The 18,720-nt window shown below is 36.0% G+C and overlaps 1 protein-coding gene across 1 annotated transcript in view; it reads left to right on the top strand.

The window, feature by feature from the left end:
• Nucleotides 1-18,720, top strand: part of LRRC9 (leucine rich repeat containing 9) — a 109,710-nt gene that overhangs the window by 46,647 nt on the left and 44,343 nt on the right. Inside the window, exons 14-19 of the mRNA XM_027770423.1 lie at nt 2,734-2,866; nt 6,262-6,384; nt 7,514-7,629; nt 9,951-10,163; nt 14,232-14,351; nt 17,534-17,725. Coding sequence (XP_027626224.1) covers nt 2,734-2,866; nt 6,262-6,384; nt 7,514-7,629; nt 9,951-10,163; nt 14,232-14,351; nt 17,534-17,725 — 897 coding nt within the window. The remainder of the gene's footprint in view (nt 1-2,733; nt 2,867-6,261; nt 6,385-7,513; nt 7,630-9,950; nt 10,164-14,231; nt 14,352-17,533; nt 17,726-18,720) is intronic.

Genomic DNA, 18,720 nt, shown 5'->3' with positions numbered 1-18,720 from the left:
CATGCCCTACCAAATAGTCTCTTTGATAACTAAGGACTTAGTAAATAGCTATTAGGATTAATACTTTTTCTTTTTAGGCTTTCTCTAAAATGTGCATTCTCAGCCAGCCCATCTCCTGGTCTCTGCTGACAGCTGCGGCTGCCATTCCTGCACAGTTCGTCTGCCTTACCTTCTCAGACACTGTTTCTAAACCAGCCTTTAATCTTCTGCTCTCTTCTGGCCTTTTCTCCTGATTCCTGTCATTCCCTCCATGGACCAGACTCAAAGCCTTGGAATTATGTTCAGTTCCTCCTTTTCTTCATTGTTCCCCAATCTTACCCTTTATCATTTTCTAGTGACTCTTCCTTTACCGTATCACTTGTACTTTTCCTTCCCCCCTCTATTCCCATTGGTTGCTACCAGTTTCGCCAAAATCCTCAGTACATTCCTTCTAGTTTTTGCTGTTATCTTCCTAAACGGCAGCCCTGTGCATGGTCATACTTCCTAATCCTTCCACTTTTCACATTACAGACAGATTAATTTTTGTTAAAACATTCTTTTTAGAGTATTACTCTGTGCCCGTGATTATAAACCTTAAGTAGCTTCCAGTTACTTATAATGATGAAGTCCAGATTCCTCTGCCTAGAATTTAAGGCGTTCATGACCCTCACGGTCTAGCTTCCCATTGCCACATGTACCAGATGTCCCAACTAGAGTGTGTACTGACCTTGCAATGCTCTTAAACATACCTGAACGCCATGTCTCCGTTAAATGAAATGTTATTTCCTACTTTTTCCTTTAAGAAAACCATTCATCCTTCAATTCTCAACTGAAGGGTTTTCCCCTTGTTAAACTCCTGCTACTGTCAAACTTTGGCATTTGCCTTGCCTACACATACTTTGGTAGAAGTTCTTAAGGTTTAGCCTTTATTGGATCTTACCCAATTTTCCACTTTGTTTTTAAAGACACAATAGTTTTGTGTTCTTTGTTTTTAAAGACACACAAACAATATTTCATTGTTTTGTATAATGTGCATAATTTCATTAACAAGTACAATTGGCATAAAGAATTTGGAAACAAAATTAACTGACTCTTTGTAAGCATACAGCACAACTGGATAAAAGTATTGACGTTGTATCAGTTTTTTCTTTGTTTGCCATAGGGTGCATGCACTTGCCAGAGAGAGACAGAAAGAGACAGATAGAGGGAAAGAAAGAAATTATTCCCCCCCCCCAGGGGGATGGCCACAGTGCAATTCCTTCTCCTTTATTCTTCTCTTGGAATTTGAGGCACACACACACACACACACACACACACACACACACCCAGCATGATTTTCAAACCTCCAGGTCTGGGACTCAAACCTCAGTTGACCATGTGGGGTCTAGCACCTTAACCTCCATGCCACTTGCTGGCCCAGTACATCAATATTTTTAAAAGTACCATCTTATTCTTGAATGGTCACCATACTGAAGGTTACAGAGAGAATGGAAAACACTGGCTAATCCTGCAAATGGGTTAAGCATGGGTTAAGTAGCAATCAATTGAGTATTTTTATTGTAACAGTTCTTTATTTAAATGGAATCATTTGTGTGCATTTCTCTACTAATCCTTAAGAGCATGGACTTTGCTTTTAGAGTATATTCTTAGCAGAAATCTGTGAGTGGGTGGATCATCGGGTAGATGGAGAATGGGAATCACAACTATTCCTTTACCTTTTATACTTTCCTTCTCTTAAAACTAATTTCCTTGGGACCAGTCTGTGGCTTAGTGGTAATAGGAGCTAGATCCCATGTGACTAAGTGCTCAGTTCAAGTCTCACAGGCTTGAAACACGCGGTGGGAAGATGTGCATGTGTGCCCAAAAATCACTGAAGGAGGGAGAATTAGAGAACGGGTTGAGGTGTGACCAGTCTCCATGAGGGGTGCTTTCTCCTACCCTCGCTCTCTCACTGTGTTTATGATTAAAGAATTTGTAGAAGTAAAGAAATTGTGGCTCGGCCTTATTAGGCATAACCCACATAAATAAGAAATATAAAGGAAATTGTTATTATTTAATTTGCCAGAGGGCACTTGTGCTCACCAGGAAAAAACTGTCAATGTGACAAAGACAAGTAGACCTGAGTTCAGATCATGATGATGCCAATTTCTAGTTTTGTCCTTGGATAGAACATATACTCTTTCCTAACTCTTATTTTCTTCCTACTAAAAGTAGAGATGTCTGTTTGCATGTTTGCTTTTTAGAGCTGCCTTCACGGCAAGTAATACAGATACTATTGTACTTTAAAGAAATAAAGCTAGTCACAGTGCAAGCTAAGATTTCCATGCATTAGCGCAATAAGAAATGTTTTGTTTCTGGGAAACAAGGTAGATTATTAGACCAAAATAAATATAAACAAGAACCTTCACTGATGTACTATCTCATTTCCATGGCTTTTTCTTTTGGGAGTTGGCAAGATTGCTAGTAGAGTACTCATTGAAAATTGTTGCAATATGGCCTTGTCAGTTTTGATTTGGGCTGCTTTTCCAGGAACAAATTTTGTTCTGTATCACTTTTTATAAATGTATTTGCATATGCATTTAAAATATACAAATGGCTTTGCAGAATGAAGTTTCACCTGGAAGTTATCTTCTTTTCAGCGAATCTGGCCTGCTGAATTTTTGCCCAGACACAAACGTAAAATAATAAACCATCTGTATTGAAGTTGAAGCACTGTCGATTTTGTAAAAAATACTCAGATTTTTTTCTTTGCAGCTGCCTTCCAGAAAAGAAGCTGTTATCCTTGCTAATAGCCTAAGTATATGCGAGTGTCCCAGAATTGAGTTTCTACAGCAGAAGTATAAGGATGAAAAGAAAAACTCTCTTGAACATGAGCTTTTCAGACATGGTAATATGTACAATGTTTCTTAACTTTTAAGTTCTAAGTCTTCAAATTCGTTAAGTATTTTCATGTCACTTGGGTATTTTTGTTTTATTAACCCAGGAGATCATATTCAATAATTTTAGAGACCAGCAGGTGGCGGAGTGGTTGAGGGCACTCAACCACTCAACCATGTGGACTCTCCCACATGGCTGACTACAGTTCAAGTCCCAGACCTGGTGGTTTGCTTTCTCACTTTCTGTCTGTCTCTCTCTCTCTGGTAAAATTTAAAATAATAATAAAAAATAAAATAAAATAATTCTTTTTTAAAAAGCCTTTTTTTTTTTTTTTTTACTTATCAACATATCAGTACATGACTTTAGCATCTATGAATTTAACCACAGGGGCAACAGATTTTTGCTGAGTGATTGCTATGTGTCAACGTTAATAGGATCAAATGCATTTGTTACTCAGGTATTTAATACAAGTTACAGACACTTTTCAGTCTGCTATTGTTCTTTGTGTTGTATTGTAAAAATAAACTTAACATCCAAGAGGACTTCAAAAACTTTAATAAAAATAGAATTAAAGTACAGATTTATTTTGATGCCAAAAAAATTCTAAAATCTATGCCTAGTTTTCTCTTAATACATATTTTCTCTAAACTTTTGAAGATCTCTAGTATGTGTGTGTGTGTGTGTGTGTATGTATAACATATGTATGATATATACATTTGTTTTATATATATATGTTATATCTATATTTTATATATATGTCATATACACATAAAATTCATTGGGAAGAGAAAAACGAATTTTTCTCATGTGATATCAAATGAAGCACTCTGGAAGATAGGCCTTATTTGTCCTGAATCATAATAATAGAAATGACAAGAAAATCTGATTATAATGAAAATCTGATTATAATTTAAAATTGGCTAAAGACAAATAGTGAGTGTATGAATTGCTTTGTAAGTTGTTTTAGACAAGACAAACTTTTGGTATTTTGATTTATTTAGTTACCAGTATTTTATTTGCAGCTTATATAAATGTAAGTTCATCAGCCAATTTGTAAGACACTTATAGTAAAGATTCCTTGGTACCCACAGATTTGGAAAAAGACAAGTTGTTAAGTCTTCTCTTGCCTCAATTTCTTCCATAGTTCACTCTTCAGTTCCATGGATATTTATCTAATGCTCATTGTATGTTGGGATACAGTCTACACAGTTTCTCCTGTATGATGCTTACAAATCACACTTTTTACATTTTACAAAGGTAAAATTACAATTATTATAAGGAATATAAACATGAAGTATCAATATCAAAGAATATATAATAGGAAGCAAGTCAGGGAGTAAAGGACACCTATTCTTTGGTCTTGGCCATTCAACCTACTGATATTTGAGCAGTCAGAAATTTGGTTAAACTTAATTCTATAAAAATGACATTGAGACCAGCAGATGGCATAGTGGTTATGTTGCTGGACTCACATGTAGTTGGCCATGTTTCAGGTTCCAGGCCCGGTGGCTTAAACTCATGCCAAACGCCTGTGCATGTGTGCCCAAAATCCCAAGAGGGAAATGGAAGAGAAGGACTGCAGCATGGCCATCCCCCACCCCTGGGGGGAGGTCGTTTCTTGCTTTCTTGCATGTGCCCTATAGCAAAAATCTATTTTAAAAAATGACATTGTGGGGCTAGCAGATGATGTAACAGTTAGGTTGCTGGACTCCCACATGGCCGACTACACCCAGACCCAGTGGCTTGAAAATTACACTAGGTGTGTGTGTAGGTATGCCCAAAATCCCAGGAGGAGAATAGAGAAAGGGACCGTGTCATGGTCATCTCTCCTGGAGGGTGATTTCTCACTTTCCCTTTAATTCTCTCTGCCTCTCTTGCTCTCTTTCTCTCCGGCAAGCACATGCATCCTAAGGCAAAAAATCTTCTTAAAAAATTTTAAAAATAAAAAAATGTTAAAAAATGACATTGTAGGGGCTAGCAGGTGGTGTGGTGGTTAAGGTACTAGACTCCAAAATGATTGACTGCAGTTTGAATCCTGGACCAGCACCTTGAAATTCATGCTAGGCATGTGTGCCAAAAATCCCAAGAGGAGAGTGAAAGAGAAGGGTCTGTGGTAAGGCCATTCCCCTGGGGGCGGGGGTGGGGTGGGGATGATTTCACACTTTCCTTCTCTCTGTATCTCTCTGTTTCTTTCTCTCTTTGGTGAGCACTCATGCCCCATGGCAAAAACAAACAAAATGACATTCTAGGTTCCAGTTGTAGCTCTACTAAGATGAATCATACTGAAGCCTTTCATTCAGTTAATAATCATCAGAAAATTAAACAGATTATTGAAACTAGAAAGAACTCCTTACTTGAAAAAACCATTTGTTTCTTTTTCATCTTCCTTTTCAATTCTTTCTTAAGAAATACCTCATGATGCTCTGCTAGATACTCCTGGAATGTTTTCCAAAACAAGTAGGCTCTCCCAATTTACATTTTATATCTTATTTATAATAAAAAATAATTTGAATGTTTTATGCATAGTGATTAAGAAATTGTTTTTGGATTCGTGAGCTTGGAGGAACCCTTGGGATTTAGTGATTCTCAAGGATCCTTAAGAATCTGAAGGGAGGGACCAGCAGTTGATGTAATGGCTATGTCACTGGACTCCCATGTAGTCAACCGCAGTTTGAGTCACGGACCTGGTAGCTTAAACTCACGCCAGGCGCATGTGTGTACATACCCAAGATCCTGAGTGGAGAATGGGGGAGAAGGGATTGCGGTGTGGCCATCCTCCTAGGGGGATGATTTCTCGCTTTCTGTCTCTCTAGCTCTGTCTTTTTGGTGAGCGCACATGCCCTAAAGCAAAAAACCTCTCATAAAAAAAAAATCTGAAGGGGAAAAAGTAATGTACACTCCTTCAGTAGACATATATTGAATGCCTACAACAATCTAAGCTATGTGATAGGGAGATGAGTTTTAACCCACCTAACAGCATTGCCAACAACAAGCTTTTATTTCTAACTAGTTAATAAAAAAATTGCTGAGGGCCAGCATGTGTTATGATAGTTGAGGCACTGGATTCCCACAAGACTGACTGCAGTTTGAGTCCCAGACCTGGAGGCTTGACAACCACAACAAATGAATGGATCAATCAATCAGTCAATCAGTGTTGAAAACAAATCTTTAAAACTGCTTGATATAATAACAGTACACCTCTTTTGTAACTATTTTATTTATTTGGCAAATATTGTTTCTACTTTGACTGAAGCAGTGTGCTCTTTGTAATATAGTGACAAACAAGATAACTTGAATTTCTGCCTTTCAGAACACAGTCAAGTCTGGAGCCAATAAAGAAGGTTATACTAGAAAGTTATTTAAGTGAATTATTGTTAATAGTGGTTTATGGTTTTTCACATTTAGGTATCCTCCTTATTACAAAAGTTTTCCTTGGCCAGAGTGTTCAGGCTCATGAACAAGAATCCATCAATCAAGCCAACTATCCAATGGTGGATTCAGTGTTCATTCCTCGGAAATATTTACTAAGTATGTCTACCATAAGAGAAATGTGCTTCATTTCTCTGAATGTAAAATCTTTGTATTTAATATAGATGCTTATAGTGTAATTCCTACCTAACGAAAGTTTGTAGATGTTCTATAGAAATCTGGGTGTGAGATGCAAGGGGAGGAAACACTGGACAAATGAAAACAATGAAAATTTCATTGTTGAAAAAGAAAAAAAACAAAACACACACACAAGAGAATCAGTATAGAAAGTCCCTGAACTGTAGCATAAAAAAATAATTTATTCTCAGGACCAGCAGGTGGTGTGGTGGTTAAGGCACCAGATACTCCCACATGGCCGACCATGGTTCAAGTCCTGGGCCCAGTGGCTTGCTTTTTCACTTTCCCTCTCTTTTTCTCTTTCTGTTTCTCTCTGGTCAAATTAAAATAAATGAATAAATAAATAAAATTAAATTAAGTAATTCTTTTTAAAAATTTATTCAGTTTTTCAATTTAAAAAAATAATTACTGTAGGAAAGGGTAATGAATTGAAAGAGGATTTTGATGCTGCTGTCATTTAACACTTGTTGTAATACACACTCCACTGTAAATAAAAATTGTGGCAATGAATAAAAAGGACTTCAGGGTTAAGTAAAAAAAAATCCCTCTGATTAAAAAGAAAAAAATCTGTTCCCAAGTACTAATAATTTTTTTATTTCCTACTTCAATTACATTTATATGTATTTGATACATAAATTATTTTGCAAGTTTTAATTTATATTTGTGTATACATACACATACACACACACACACGCATTAGTTTTCAAAAGATTAATTTTAAAAACCAAATAGTTTTTAACAATAAAGGTTTCAGAGTAATAAATTTATCAAAAATATACGACTATATGTTAAATAGAGAAATGGCAAAGTATGAAAAGGAAAGAGATATGAATAAAATTAAACCCTGTTAATCTATGTCATGAAAAGATGACTAGCAAGTATTTATAAAGTTAAGGAGAGGTCTGTAGGGAGTGGGAAGATTACAAAAAAAACTCAATAATATAACTGTTGGAATATATCAAGGTACTTGCTGATCTGTGTAAGAATGAAAAAGCATATTGTTTTTTATTCTGAAGACTATTTGTTTGCCTTGTTTTGCTTTTTACTCTAGATTCCATTGTGGGACAAAGAAACTGTGATTGTGGCTATCGACAGTGCAAGTGGTTCGTTTTTGATCATGACCTTGTTTTGCCAGAGTATATCGTTGAATTTGAGTATATTACCGTGGTATGAATTGTTCTCTATTTTTAAAAATTGGAATTCCTTAGATGGAAACAGAATAGTAATTCAAAGATTAATACTATGTCAGATTTATACTGTGTGTATGGATGTGTGTGTGTGTAAGGATTATTCTGTAAAGAACTTAATTTTCAAAACTAGTCATTATGAAACTTAAATATGTTACTATAAAAATGCATTCATGTATTTATAATATATAGCTATAGTCTCACTGGAAGAGATTCAAACTCTACTGAAGACTGTTGAATAAACATGAAAATCTTCCCTCACTTTTACCCTACCACCACTGAATAAGCTGAGAAATGGGCAGTACCCAGCCACTGTTAGTGTTCAATGATGTTAGCAAAGACCTTATTTCCATCGTCTTCTGCTTGCCACTTCATGTACTCTTTTAATCTGATAATTTGTTTCTTCTGGGAGTTTTCTTCTCTTAGTTTCTTGATTATTTCTTTTCTTCCATTCTTTGTTTTGTCCTCTGGGCCCTCTATTAGTTAAATATTTGACCTTCTGGGGCCAGCAGGTAGTGTGGTGGTTGGGACACTGGACTTCCACATGGCCAACCACGGTTCAAGTTCCTGACCGGCCTGCTTGCTTTCTCACTTTCCCTCACACTGTCTTTCTCTAGTCAAATTTAAAAAGAATAATAATAAAGAAAATAACTCTTAAAAAATTCTTTACTTAAAAAGTTGGACCTTCTAAATTGATCCTCTATTTTTAAAGAAATTTCTCTCACATTTTACATCTCCATTATTAATTTTTGTTCAAGAAAACGTCCTCAAATTTAGCCTCTATATCTAAATTTGATCTGCTGCTACATCCCATTTGATCTGTCAGAGCATTTAGTAAATATTTTTTATTCTAATAATTATTTTAGCTTTGAAGGATTTATTCTGTTCTCTTCTATAGTAGTCTGTTTTTTTAAAAAACAGGTGCTATATTCTCCTAGCTTTGAAAAAATTCTCTGATGAGGATAAGCAGATGGCATAATGGTTACATTGCTGGACTCCCATGTAGTCGACCACAGTTAGAGTCCTGAATTGTGACTTAAAACTCACACTGGGTCCATGTGCATGCATATCCAAGATCCTGAGAGGAGAATGGAGGCGAAGGGATTGTGACATGGGCATGCCCTCCAGGAGTTGATTTGATTTCTTGCTTTCTCTATCTCGGGGTGTTTTTGTTTTTTTTCTTTCTCTCTCTCTCTCTCTCTCTCTCTCTCTCTCTCTCTCTCTCTCTCCTTGGCAAATGCACATGCCCTATAGCAAAAATCTCTCAAAAGAAAAAAAAAATCTCTGATGAAACATTTTGGTTTCTTCTAGAGTTAATTCTACTTGTTCATGTAGTTCTTGCTCATTCATTCACAATTATTACTGGAATTACTTATCTGAAAATTGCCTAAAGCATCCTCCTGCTCTTTTACTTATTCACTCCAAGCATCAAGTTTCTCTGGATCCGATCTTCCGGTGTTTCTTCCCACATATGTTTTAGCTAGATATCACATTTCTGCAATTCTTTTTTCTGTCATTTCAATCCCTTCTGACTTATGTGTCATAATTTCTAGTCTTTTGTTGATATCCTCTCCACTTTTATTTATTTATTTATTTATTTATTTATTTTTGCTCTAGGGCGCGTGTGCTCACCAAACAGACAGAGAGAGACAGAGAGACAGAAAGCGAGCAATCACCCACCAGGGGGGATGGCCACGCCGCACTCCATTCTCCTCCATTCTCCTCTTGGGATCTTGGACATGCATGCACCCGCACCTGGCATGAGTTTAAGCCACCAGGTCCAGGACTTGAACCATGGTCAACTACATGAGAGTTCAGCGACATAGTCATTACGCTAACTACTGACCCCTCCTCTCCACTTTTAAGAAATATTTTTAAATTATTTTTTGCCTGTTTTAAGAAATTTTTAGTTGGAGGGATAAACACACCCATACTTTTAGTCCACCATCTTTTTTTTCTTTTTTAAAAATATATTTATTAAATTTTATTTATTATTATTATTTTTTAATCTGACCAGAGAGAGAGAAACACACAGAGAAAGGGGGAAAGTGAGAAAGCAAGCCACCAGGTTCAGGACTCGAACCGTGGTCGGCCATGTGGGAGTCCAGCACCTGAACCACCACACCACCTGCTGGCCCCAGTCTACCATCTTAATCAACTCTTGTCGGTTTCCTAATGTGATTCTTATCATAGATATCACTGTATGACTGAAAAAAGTCAGTTCATCTTTTCTACATAGCTTGTTTTTCCAAATTATAAATATAGCAACTGAATTTTTAATATTTTAAATAATTTTTTTAGGTCAAGGCTCACTCTTTATTTTCTTCATTCAACAATATTATTCTGGAAGAAAGCAAAAAAAATTCTGAAAGATCAATGTTGTCCCAGGATTTGGCACTTGATGATGAAATTATAAAAATGGAACCCAAGATCAAGCCTCGACCAAAACTTATTAGTTTGGATGATAAAACAATACTTTCCCTTGCTAGAACTAGCATTTATAGTCATATTGTGGTGAGTATTATAGCAATAGGATTTTGGGCCAGAAATCATGAATTTAGAATCAGAATCTAGCATATGAACTCTCAAGATATTAAACCATCCATCCAATGATGTGCGACATCAATTTGCCTAATTTTTATTATTTTTATTTATTTATTTGTTTGTTTGTTTATTTATTTATTTATTTTGGAGAGGTTTTTGCTATAGGATGCGTGTGCTCGCCAGAAAGAAACAGACAGAGAGATAGAAAGTGAGAAATCACCCCCTTGGGGGAATGGCCATGCCGCAATCCCTTCTCCTCCATTCTCCTCTCGGGATCTTGGGCATGCACGCACACACGCCTAGTGTGAGTTTAAGTTGCCGGGTCCAGGACTCGAACCGTGGTCAACTACATGGGAGTCCAGTGACATAGCCATTACGCTAACTGCTGGTCCCAATTTGCCCAATTTTAAAGTGCCCAGGCTTCTTCTTTTATGTGAACTAGACCAGTGCTTTACAGTATCAATATAAAGTGAAGCATATATGGTGTTTAGGTTTTATAGTGGCCATGTTTAAAAAGCTAAAAAAGGGTAAAATTAATTTCAATATATTTTACTTAACCCAATAAATCTAGAATATTATCAATTCAAAGTACAACCAAAATGAGAATTCATTAATGAAATGTTTTTATACTGAGTCTTTGAATTCCAGAGTTTATTTTATTCTCATAACACATCTTCGTTCAGACTAGCCACATTTCAAGTGTTCGATAGCCTCTTAGGTAGCATTCTAATTAGCAAGGGATATTAAAGGACCAATAAGCTCTATTTAAATAATTAAGACAAGGACAGAGATTGTATGCCATTCACTAATATGTTTCAAATCAGTTATTAAGATTAATCAACATAACAGTGTGGGAGTTTTGAGGCCAGACAGTGGCACAGTAGTAAAAATGTGACACTTTGCAGGGCAATTTCACATGGGAAGGTTCCCAGTTCAAGTCCAGAGACTTCCCTGAGTATGCCAGGCACTGGGCATGTATTTGCACATGATCCAGGGCTAACGACTCAGGGTAGATCAGTGTTAAGACTCATTGGGGATTCTTGTTCTCTCTTCCTTTCTGTCTTTCCCACTCATGGAAGAAATAAATAAACTTAAATATATATATAAAAAAGCTTTATCTTTACAGAATTCAACAGCAGGATTTGAATTAATTAATAAAGCAATTTGAAGTGATTGTGTTAGATATTAAGCTTACCTTCATTCCTGACTTCAAGATTTATCCATTTATCCATTTCAGATCGTTCTATTTAAGCTATGATCATCTCTAACTTAGGCTACTACCATAGCTCCATGCTCTCTACCATCGTGATATTGCACAACTCCAGGAGGCACCATTTACACTGTATTCTATTTATGTGCCCATTGGATGCCATTCACTATATAAAACTGAATAAAACTCAGTAAGAGGTGGGGGTAGGCATCTCCTAAAGCTATGCAACAGAGGCTCTATAGTATCTCCATTGTGAGCCCCCAGTTCATTCTCCATGTTGAAGTCAGAGTGATCTGTTCAAAGTGCAAATCTTATCGTGTCTTCTCAGTCACCCCCCGCCACTGCTAATTACTGGCTGGTAGTACTGGGACATTATTTCTGGATTATCATTTCAAGATTTAATACTTGAGGTCCAGCTGTCATGGCTCAGATGATAGGGCACCACAGCATGATACTGGAGTCATTTAGGAGGCCCAGGTTCAGATCCCAGGTTGACCTAAACAAGCTTAGCATGCTCTGGCACATCCATAATACTGGCTGGCTGATGAGATTGTGGTGTAGTAAGACTCTGTTGAATAAACTAAACTTTAAATTTTTTTACATTTCAGTAATAAAACTGGGATAGTTAAGCTTAAGTAATGAAATGCTTAAAAAGTGAATGTATTCCAATTATATTGAGCTTCCACAATACATATCCCTGTAGATTTAAAGGGATCATATAATAGTATCCAGGGATTAAAAAACAGCACCAGAAAGTAGATCTTTTGATTATCTTTGGTTTGTAAAATTAAAAACATAGAGGATGAAAATAAGACTTCACAGTACCTTGGCCTGCTCATACCTCATACCTGATGCTGCACTAATTTAATCAATAGCCATATAGCATATGACTGAAGAGACTTTTTTCATATTAAATTTGTTTATGCTGCTTGAAAGCTAACAAGCTTTCTAGGGCTTCTAGTAAAGATCAATATTATAAGAATGTTTAAACACCACAGCCTTTGAATCCCTTCCTTTCTTGCACTACTATAAAAGAAAATCAGGGTACATTCCTCTTATTTTATTTTCAGTCTTCCCCCCGGATTGAGTTCTATGAAGACCTCTGTAAAAAGAAATAAAATATACAAAAATAAAGTAGAAACAAGACCCTAGACTATGTAACATATTCTCTTATAGTACAATTAAATTCTAAAAATTAGAGTTGTCAGTTATAAGTGTGGCTTTTGCATTGATTTATCCACTTAGAATTTACTGAGAATTTTTTTTCTCTTTTGTATGCATTCACTATATACATCATTATAGCATACAAGATGATTTTTCTCATATGAAGTTTCCTCAGCTCTAAAATATCTTTAAAATACACACTATATCATGTATAGTCTTTATCATATCTAGTAACTTCTCGGATCAAAGTGGAGTTTATTTATTTATTTATTTATTTTAGATATAATTTGAATTAACTTTTTTTAAATTTTAGTTTATTTTATACATCCAATCAGTATACATCACTTAGCTTGTAAAGTGGATTTACCCAGTATGAACACAATTCACGCCAGTCCAGTAGAGGATACCATGCATGTTATTGTCAATGTCTTACACTATGAGATAGGTATTAGGGGATTTCAAAACAAATGAAGTATTTTTTCCTGCCTTCAAGAACATCAGTTTAGTGGAGAAATGGATAGGCAGGCAATAAAAAGATAAATCTGTAAGAAACTTAAGAGTTGTTGAGAGAGCTTCATAGGAAGAAGTGAGTTTTAGAGAATTTTTGAAGGATATGAAAATATTAGTTATTTATATTTTACAAAAAGAGTAAATACTCTTATCACTTTTTAGGACCACTGATAATTTCAGAGTTGTGATGATAGAGGGTAGAGGTGTAAGCTAGAATTCAAGGAAGATATATGAAGCTGAGCCTGGAAGAGAAGGAAGTTGTTGTAGACACATTAGAATGGATTTTGAAAGACAAAAAAAAGTTTATATTCTCTTTTAGGAACAGACTCTCTGATTTTGTTTTTTTTTTGAATAATTATTTATTTAATTTTATTTATTATTATTTTTATATTTTTAGTTTGCTATGGGACATGTGTGCTTACCAGAGAGACATGGAAATTGAGAAAGCAAGCCACTAGGTCTGGGACTTGAACTGCAGTCAGCTATGTGAGAGGCCAGCGCTTTAACTATCATGCTATTACACCAACTGCTGTTCCCCTCTATTTAAATCTTATGGGAACACCATCATATAGGAAGTTTGTTGTTGACTGAAATATCTTAACACATATATTTAACTCTTTTCTAAAATGAATTTCATGGCAATTATTGATTAACTTAGACCAAGTTGGAAATCATGTTAATTAAGAATCAGATCCGACTATGACTTTAAAAACTATTTTTATTTATTATTATTATTATTATTATTATTATTATTGGCCCTAGGGCACCGGCTCTCACCAGAGAGAAAGTGAGAAATCACCCCCTCGGGGGTATGGCCACCCACAATCCCTTCTCATCCGTTCTCAGGATTTGGGGCACACACATACAAGCACTAGCATTATTTTCAGGCTGGTGGGTACAGGGCTTGAACCATTGTTGGCCATGTTTTGAGTCCAGTGCCTTCACCACCATACCACCTGCTGGCCCCTATTTTTACTGTCTAACGTTACACATTAGATCGTTTACTTACTGGCATGCAAAATGATTTATAATGACTACTGTACTTTCTTATATTGACTCAAATAATTGTTCTAAACGTCATAGATATTCATATTTTAGTATGATGAAGAATATAATCTGTATTACTTTTTAATTTGCATTTTATTTTACTTCAGAATCTCAATCTACATGGAAACAGCTTAAGTAAATTGAGAGATCTCTCCAAGTTAACAGCACTTCGAAAACTGAATATTAGCTTTAATGAATTTACGTGTTTAGATGATGTATACCATTTGGTAAGAACTGTCCTTCTGAAATCTAAAAAAGTTTAACTCATAAAAGCAGCAAGTAAAATGGTCATTTCCAGGGCCTTGGAAGTTGGAGAAATGGGAGATGTTGGTTAAAGGGTACAAACTTTCAGTTATAAGATAACAAATTCTGAGTATCTATCATACGGCATGCACGGTGATGGATATATGAATTAATCTGATTGTGGTCATTACACAATGTATACATACATGAAATCATCACATACATACTTGAATCTCTTCAAACTTAATCTATCAATTCAACATTTTTAAAAATTTCTGGTGCAGCAAAAAAAAAGTGTCAAAGGATAAATAACAAATTGGAATAAATTTTTGAAAAATAGAACTATCCTTTTGAAACTATATAAGTAAAATAAAATAATGAGCTAATAGATAAATTATTTGTGTAATTATAACTTCATATGCAAGATTATATAGCGCAAATTAAGGAAAAAGCATACATATGCTGTGCTGTGTTACTTTCTCTAAAACAGGTCTTAGATTCAGGTTTCATTTGCAGACCAGTTATGCACCTGTGGTCATATCTGATTTCTAGCTCCTTAAAAATATTTTTTTAAAGAATTACTTACTTAATTTTATTTGTTCATTCATGTATTTTCATTTGATCAGAGAAAGGCAGACACACAGAGAGAAGGAAAGTGAGAAAGCAAGCCACCAGGTCCAGAAGTCAATGGTTGGCCTGCCTCGTGAGAACGTCCAGTGCCTTAACCACCATGCCACCTGCTGTCCCCCCCCCTTTTTTTTAAAATAACTTCTAAAACTTTTTAAAATGTCCTGTGGTAAGTTCCATTTCTCTTTTCTATTGCTTCTGTTTTCCCACTCCCTTTATCATCTTCTTGTGAGCCCTATCTTTTTCATTTCTTGTTTACCACTTGACATTTAATATCAGTTCTTTCCAACTTCTTATTACCCAGCTTATAATTTCTTCCTTTCTGCCTTGTCCCTTCTCCCGAATGTCACAAACATAGGCATTGCTATATAACAAAAATAATTACATAAGCAGTTCCAGAACTTCAATCCAACACCCCCTGTTTATATGGGTCAGTCACATACTTTTGCAGAACATGCCATCATTCTCAGGTTTTGTCCATTCTCTGCTCTACTTCCTTGCAACCATATCAAACCTTTTGCATTGCTTCCTCCACCGTAGTGGCAGGAGCTATGACTTTACTTACTGGCTTTAGGTTTCAATATTAAAACCCCTTCCTTATTGATTCGTAGGCTTAAGCCTTTTTAAGTAAATGGAATCCCTGATAGTTTGAGTTCAGTTCACAGCTGAAGGAAATGGTAGTTTACAGAGGTCCCAAGACTGTAGGTAGATTGTTGGCATTCTTTGTTAAATTTTTTTCCATTGATTTGTTAGTAGTTATAGAGATGATAACAGTCATCACAATTTTGCATAGGCACAAATTTAAAGAGTAAACTCTAAATCATGCAAGGCATTTAGTGACTGAGTTTAGTCAGCTTCCCAGCATTTATTTCTCAATGTGGCCTTGTTGTTCTCCTTTAATTTAAAAAAAAAAACACACAAACAAACACAAAAAAACTTTCGTTGACACAATTTCACAGCCTACTTATTGGATAAATATTACTATGGTCATTCATAAAAAAGGGAACAGGGTAAATTTTATGCCAAGTGATATTTTAGGATTAGCAAAGGTAGCTAAAGACCTCTCAAACATCAAATATCTGATGTGTGCTTCTAAAAATAACTATGAAGGTATTAGAGGTAGCCATAGAGGAAATACTCTATATGTGTGTGTGTGTGTGTGTGTGTGTGTGTGTGTGTGAACATATATGTATGTGTGTATTTTAATATTTTTATTATAAAATAAAACAGATGTGCTAAAACTATGCACTACAAACCAGTAGCTTTGATACATGTTGTAACCAGCATCTAGGGTCAAGAAACAGAATTTTGCCATCTGAAACAAAAGCTCCTATGTGCCCATTCCTTTTTCTTCCCACAAGACATCATTATCCTGACCTAGCTGTAGTAATCCTCTTCCTGCATTTCCTCCCAATAGTTCTATTACCCAAATATGCAACCCAGTACAATAGTTGTGCTTTTCCATTTTAAAAACCATGCTGTGGGGCTGGTGGAGGTGGCATGGTGGTTAAGGACTGACTCCCACATGGCTGCTGACTGTGGTTCAAGCCCCAGACCTGCTGGCTTTCTTTCTTATTTTCTCTCTCTGTGGCTATCCCTGGTCAAAGTGAAGAATACACTAAATTCAGTGCAATTGTCATCATGGTTGACACTCTAATTGTCTCATCTTTAGCCAGTGGGAGCATCTAAAAGTTAGCTCCTTTTGTCATAACCCCAGTGATCTTTGATAGCTTCTTTGACATCTAAAATGACAAAATGTTCCATATACATCTTATAAATTTTCTATAGCAGACAGGAGATCAGCCATTTCTTCACAGAACTCTGATTTCTTTTACAGAGAAGTGGTATTTCAGGACCACAATCTCGATTGGTCACTTCTAGGTCTTTTCAATGGATAGAATTTGTTGGGGAAGGGAGACTCTAACTTATATGTATATAAGTGTATGTGTGCATATTTATGTAAACACACACATGGTCTTTATTCATTTTTTTTAATTCTTTTTTTTTTTGAGAGGTTTTCGCTATAGGGCGTGTGCGCTCGCCAGAGCAGACAGAGAGAGAGAGACAGAAAGCGAGAAATCACCCCCCGGGGGGATGGCATGTCACAATCCCTTCTCCATTCTCCTCTCAGGATCTTGGGCACGCATGCACACGCGCCCGGCGTGAGTTCTAAGCCACTGGGTGCAGGACGCAAACCGTGGTCGACTACGTGTGAGCCCAGCGACATAGCCATTATGCTAATTGCTGGTTCCCACACACATGGTCTTTAAAAGGTCCATGGAAAAATGCATATTATGAAAAAATGCATGGATTTCAAATTTTTTGCACCAAAATAAATTTGTATCTTAATTCCATTTTTCCATGGACTTTTTGGAGTCCCCATGTCTGTTGAGACCATTACTACAGTATAACTACTCTTTAGATTTTCTGTGAAGATTACCAAAAAGCATGTAAAATACTCAGAGAAGAGTAGAGACAGGAACTATATAAATATAAACTATGATTCTCTTAGCATTGCTTCTATTTCTGTGTGTTGCAGTATAATCTTGAATATTTGGATGCAAGCCATAACCATGTGATAACCCTGGAGGGCTTTCGAGGTGTGATGAAACTGAAGCACTTAGACTTGAGTTGGAACCAACTAAAAAAGTCTGGTGATGAAATAAATATGTTATGCAAGCACACCACAAGTCTTCTCACTCTTGATATTCAGCATAATCCCTGGCAAAAGGTATGCAACAGACACGTTTATAAAAAAAATAAAAAAAAAATAAAAAAAAAAAACAAGCATTTTTATTTCAAAGCCACGTTTTCATTATTTTTCAATAATAGCTAGAAATAGGCAAATTATACTTGGTTTTCCTAAACTTCCGTTAAGTCTTTCATAAGTTGATTTTAGAGTAGTGATCAAGTGAATCAAGTGCTACTGTAAGAAAAAGGCTATAATTTCGTGTCAGATATTTTCCTAACCACTAATATTTTGAGTGATTAATTTCACTGCCATTTGCAAACCTCCAGAGGGTTTATATAGTTCATTGTGCCAGAACCTTACTGTAATGAGTCATAGACTCCAAGAGTAACACAAGACAGTGAGAGAAACACACTGCTAAGGCGGCAACAGACTTGATTTATAATATATCCTAACCTGCGGTTGAGAAACGTGTTTTACAATTATACCTTGCATTTCACATTACTTTTTCTCTATTTTAAATCCAGATGTCACCTGCATTATAAAGTCTTAATGTTCTGTTATAAAAGGCAATTTGATTGAACTTTACTTTCTCTCATTACAGAAATATGTAAACTACTGCTAAATAATTTCAGTATTTGAGATTATATTTAAGGGTATCTCCACATATTTAAAATAAACCCCACGTCCCTAATGTCAAGAATCTTCCTTTCTTTGCTTTTAAAAGGTACACGTAAGGTGGTGTCCAACATTTTAAAAAGGGACAAAAAAATGGGACCAGCAGGTGGCGTGGCGGTTGGGACTGCTGGTTTCCCACATGGCCGACCACGGTTCGAGTCCCAGACCTGGCAGCTTGCTTTCTCACTTTCTCTCTCTCACTCTCGCTCTGTTCCTCTATACTCAAATTAAAAATAAATGAATAAATAAAGTTAAATAAGATAATTTTTTGAGAGGTTTTCACTATAGGGCGCGTGCGCTCACCAGACAGACAGAGACAGACATAGAGACAGAAAGCAAGAAATCACCCCCCAGAGGGG

This window comes from Tupaia chinensis, unplaced genomic scaffold, assembly GCF_000334495.1.
Source record: "Tupaia chinensis unplaced genomic scaffold, TupChi_1.0 Scaffold000133_1, whole genome shotgun sequence".
Lineage (NCBI taxonomy): Eukaryota > Metazoa > Chordata > Mammalia > Scandentia > Tupaiidae > Tupaia > Tupaia belangeri.
Note: the sequence above shows the minus strand (reverse complement) of the source record. Positions and strands in the feature narration are given on the sequence as shown.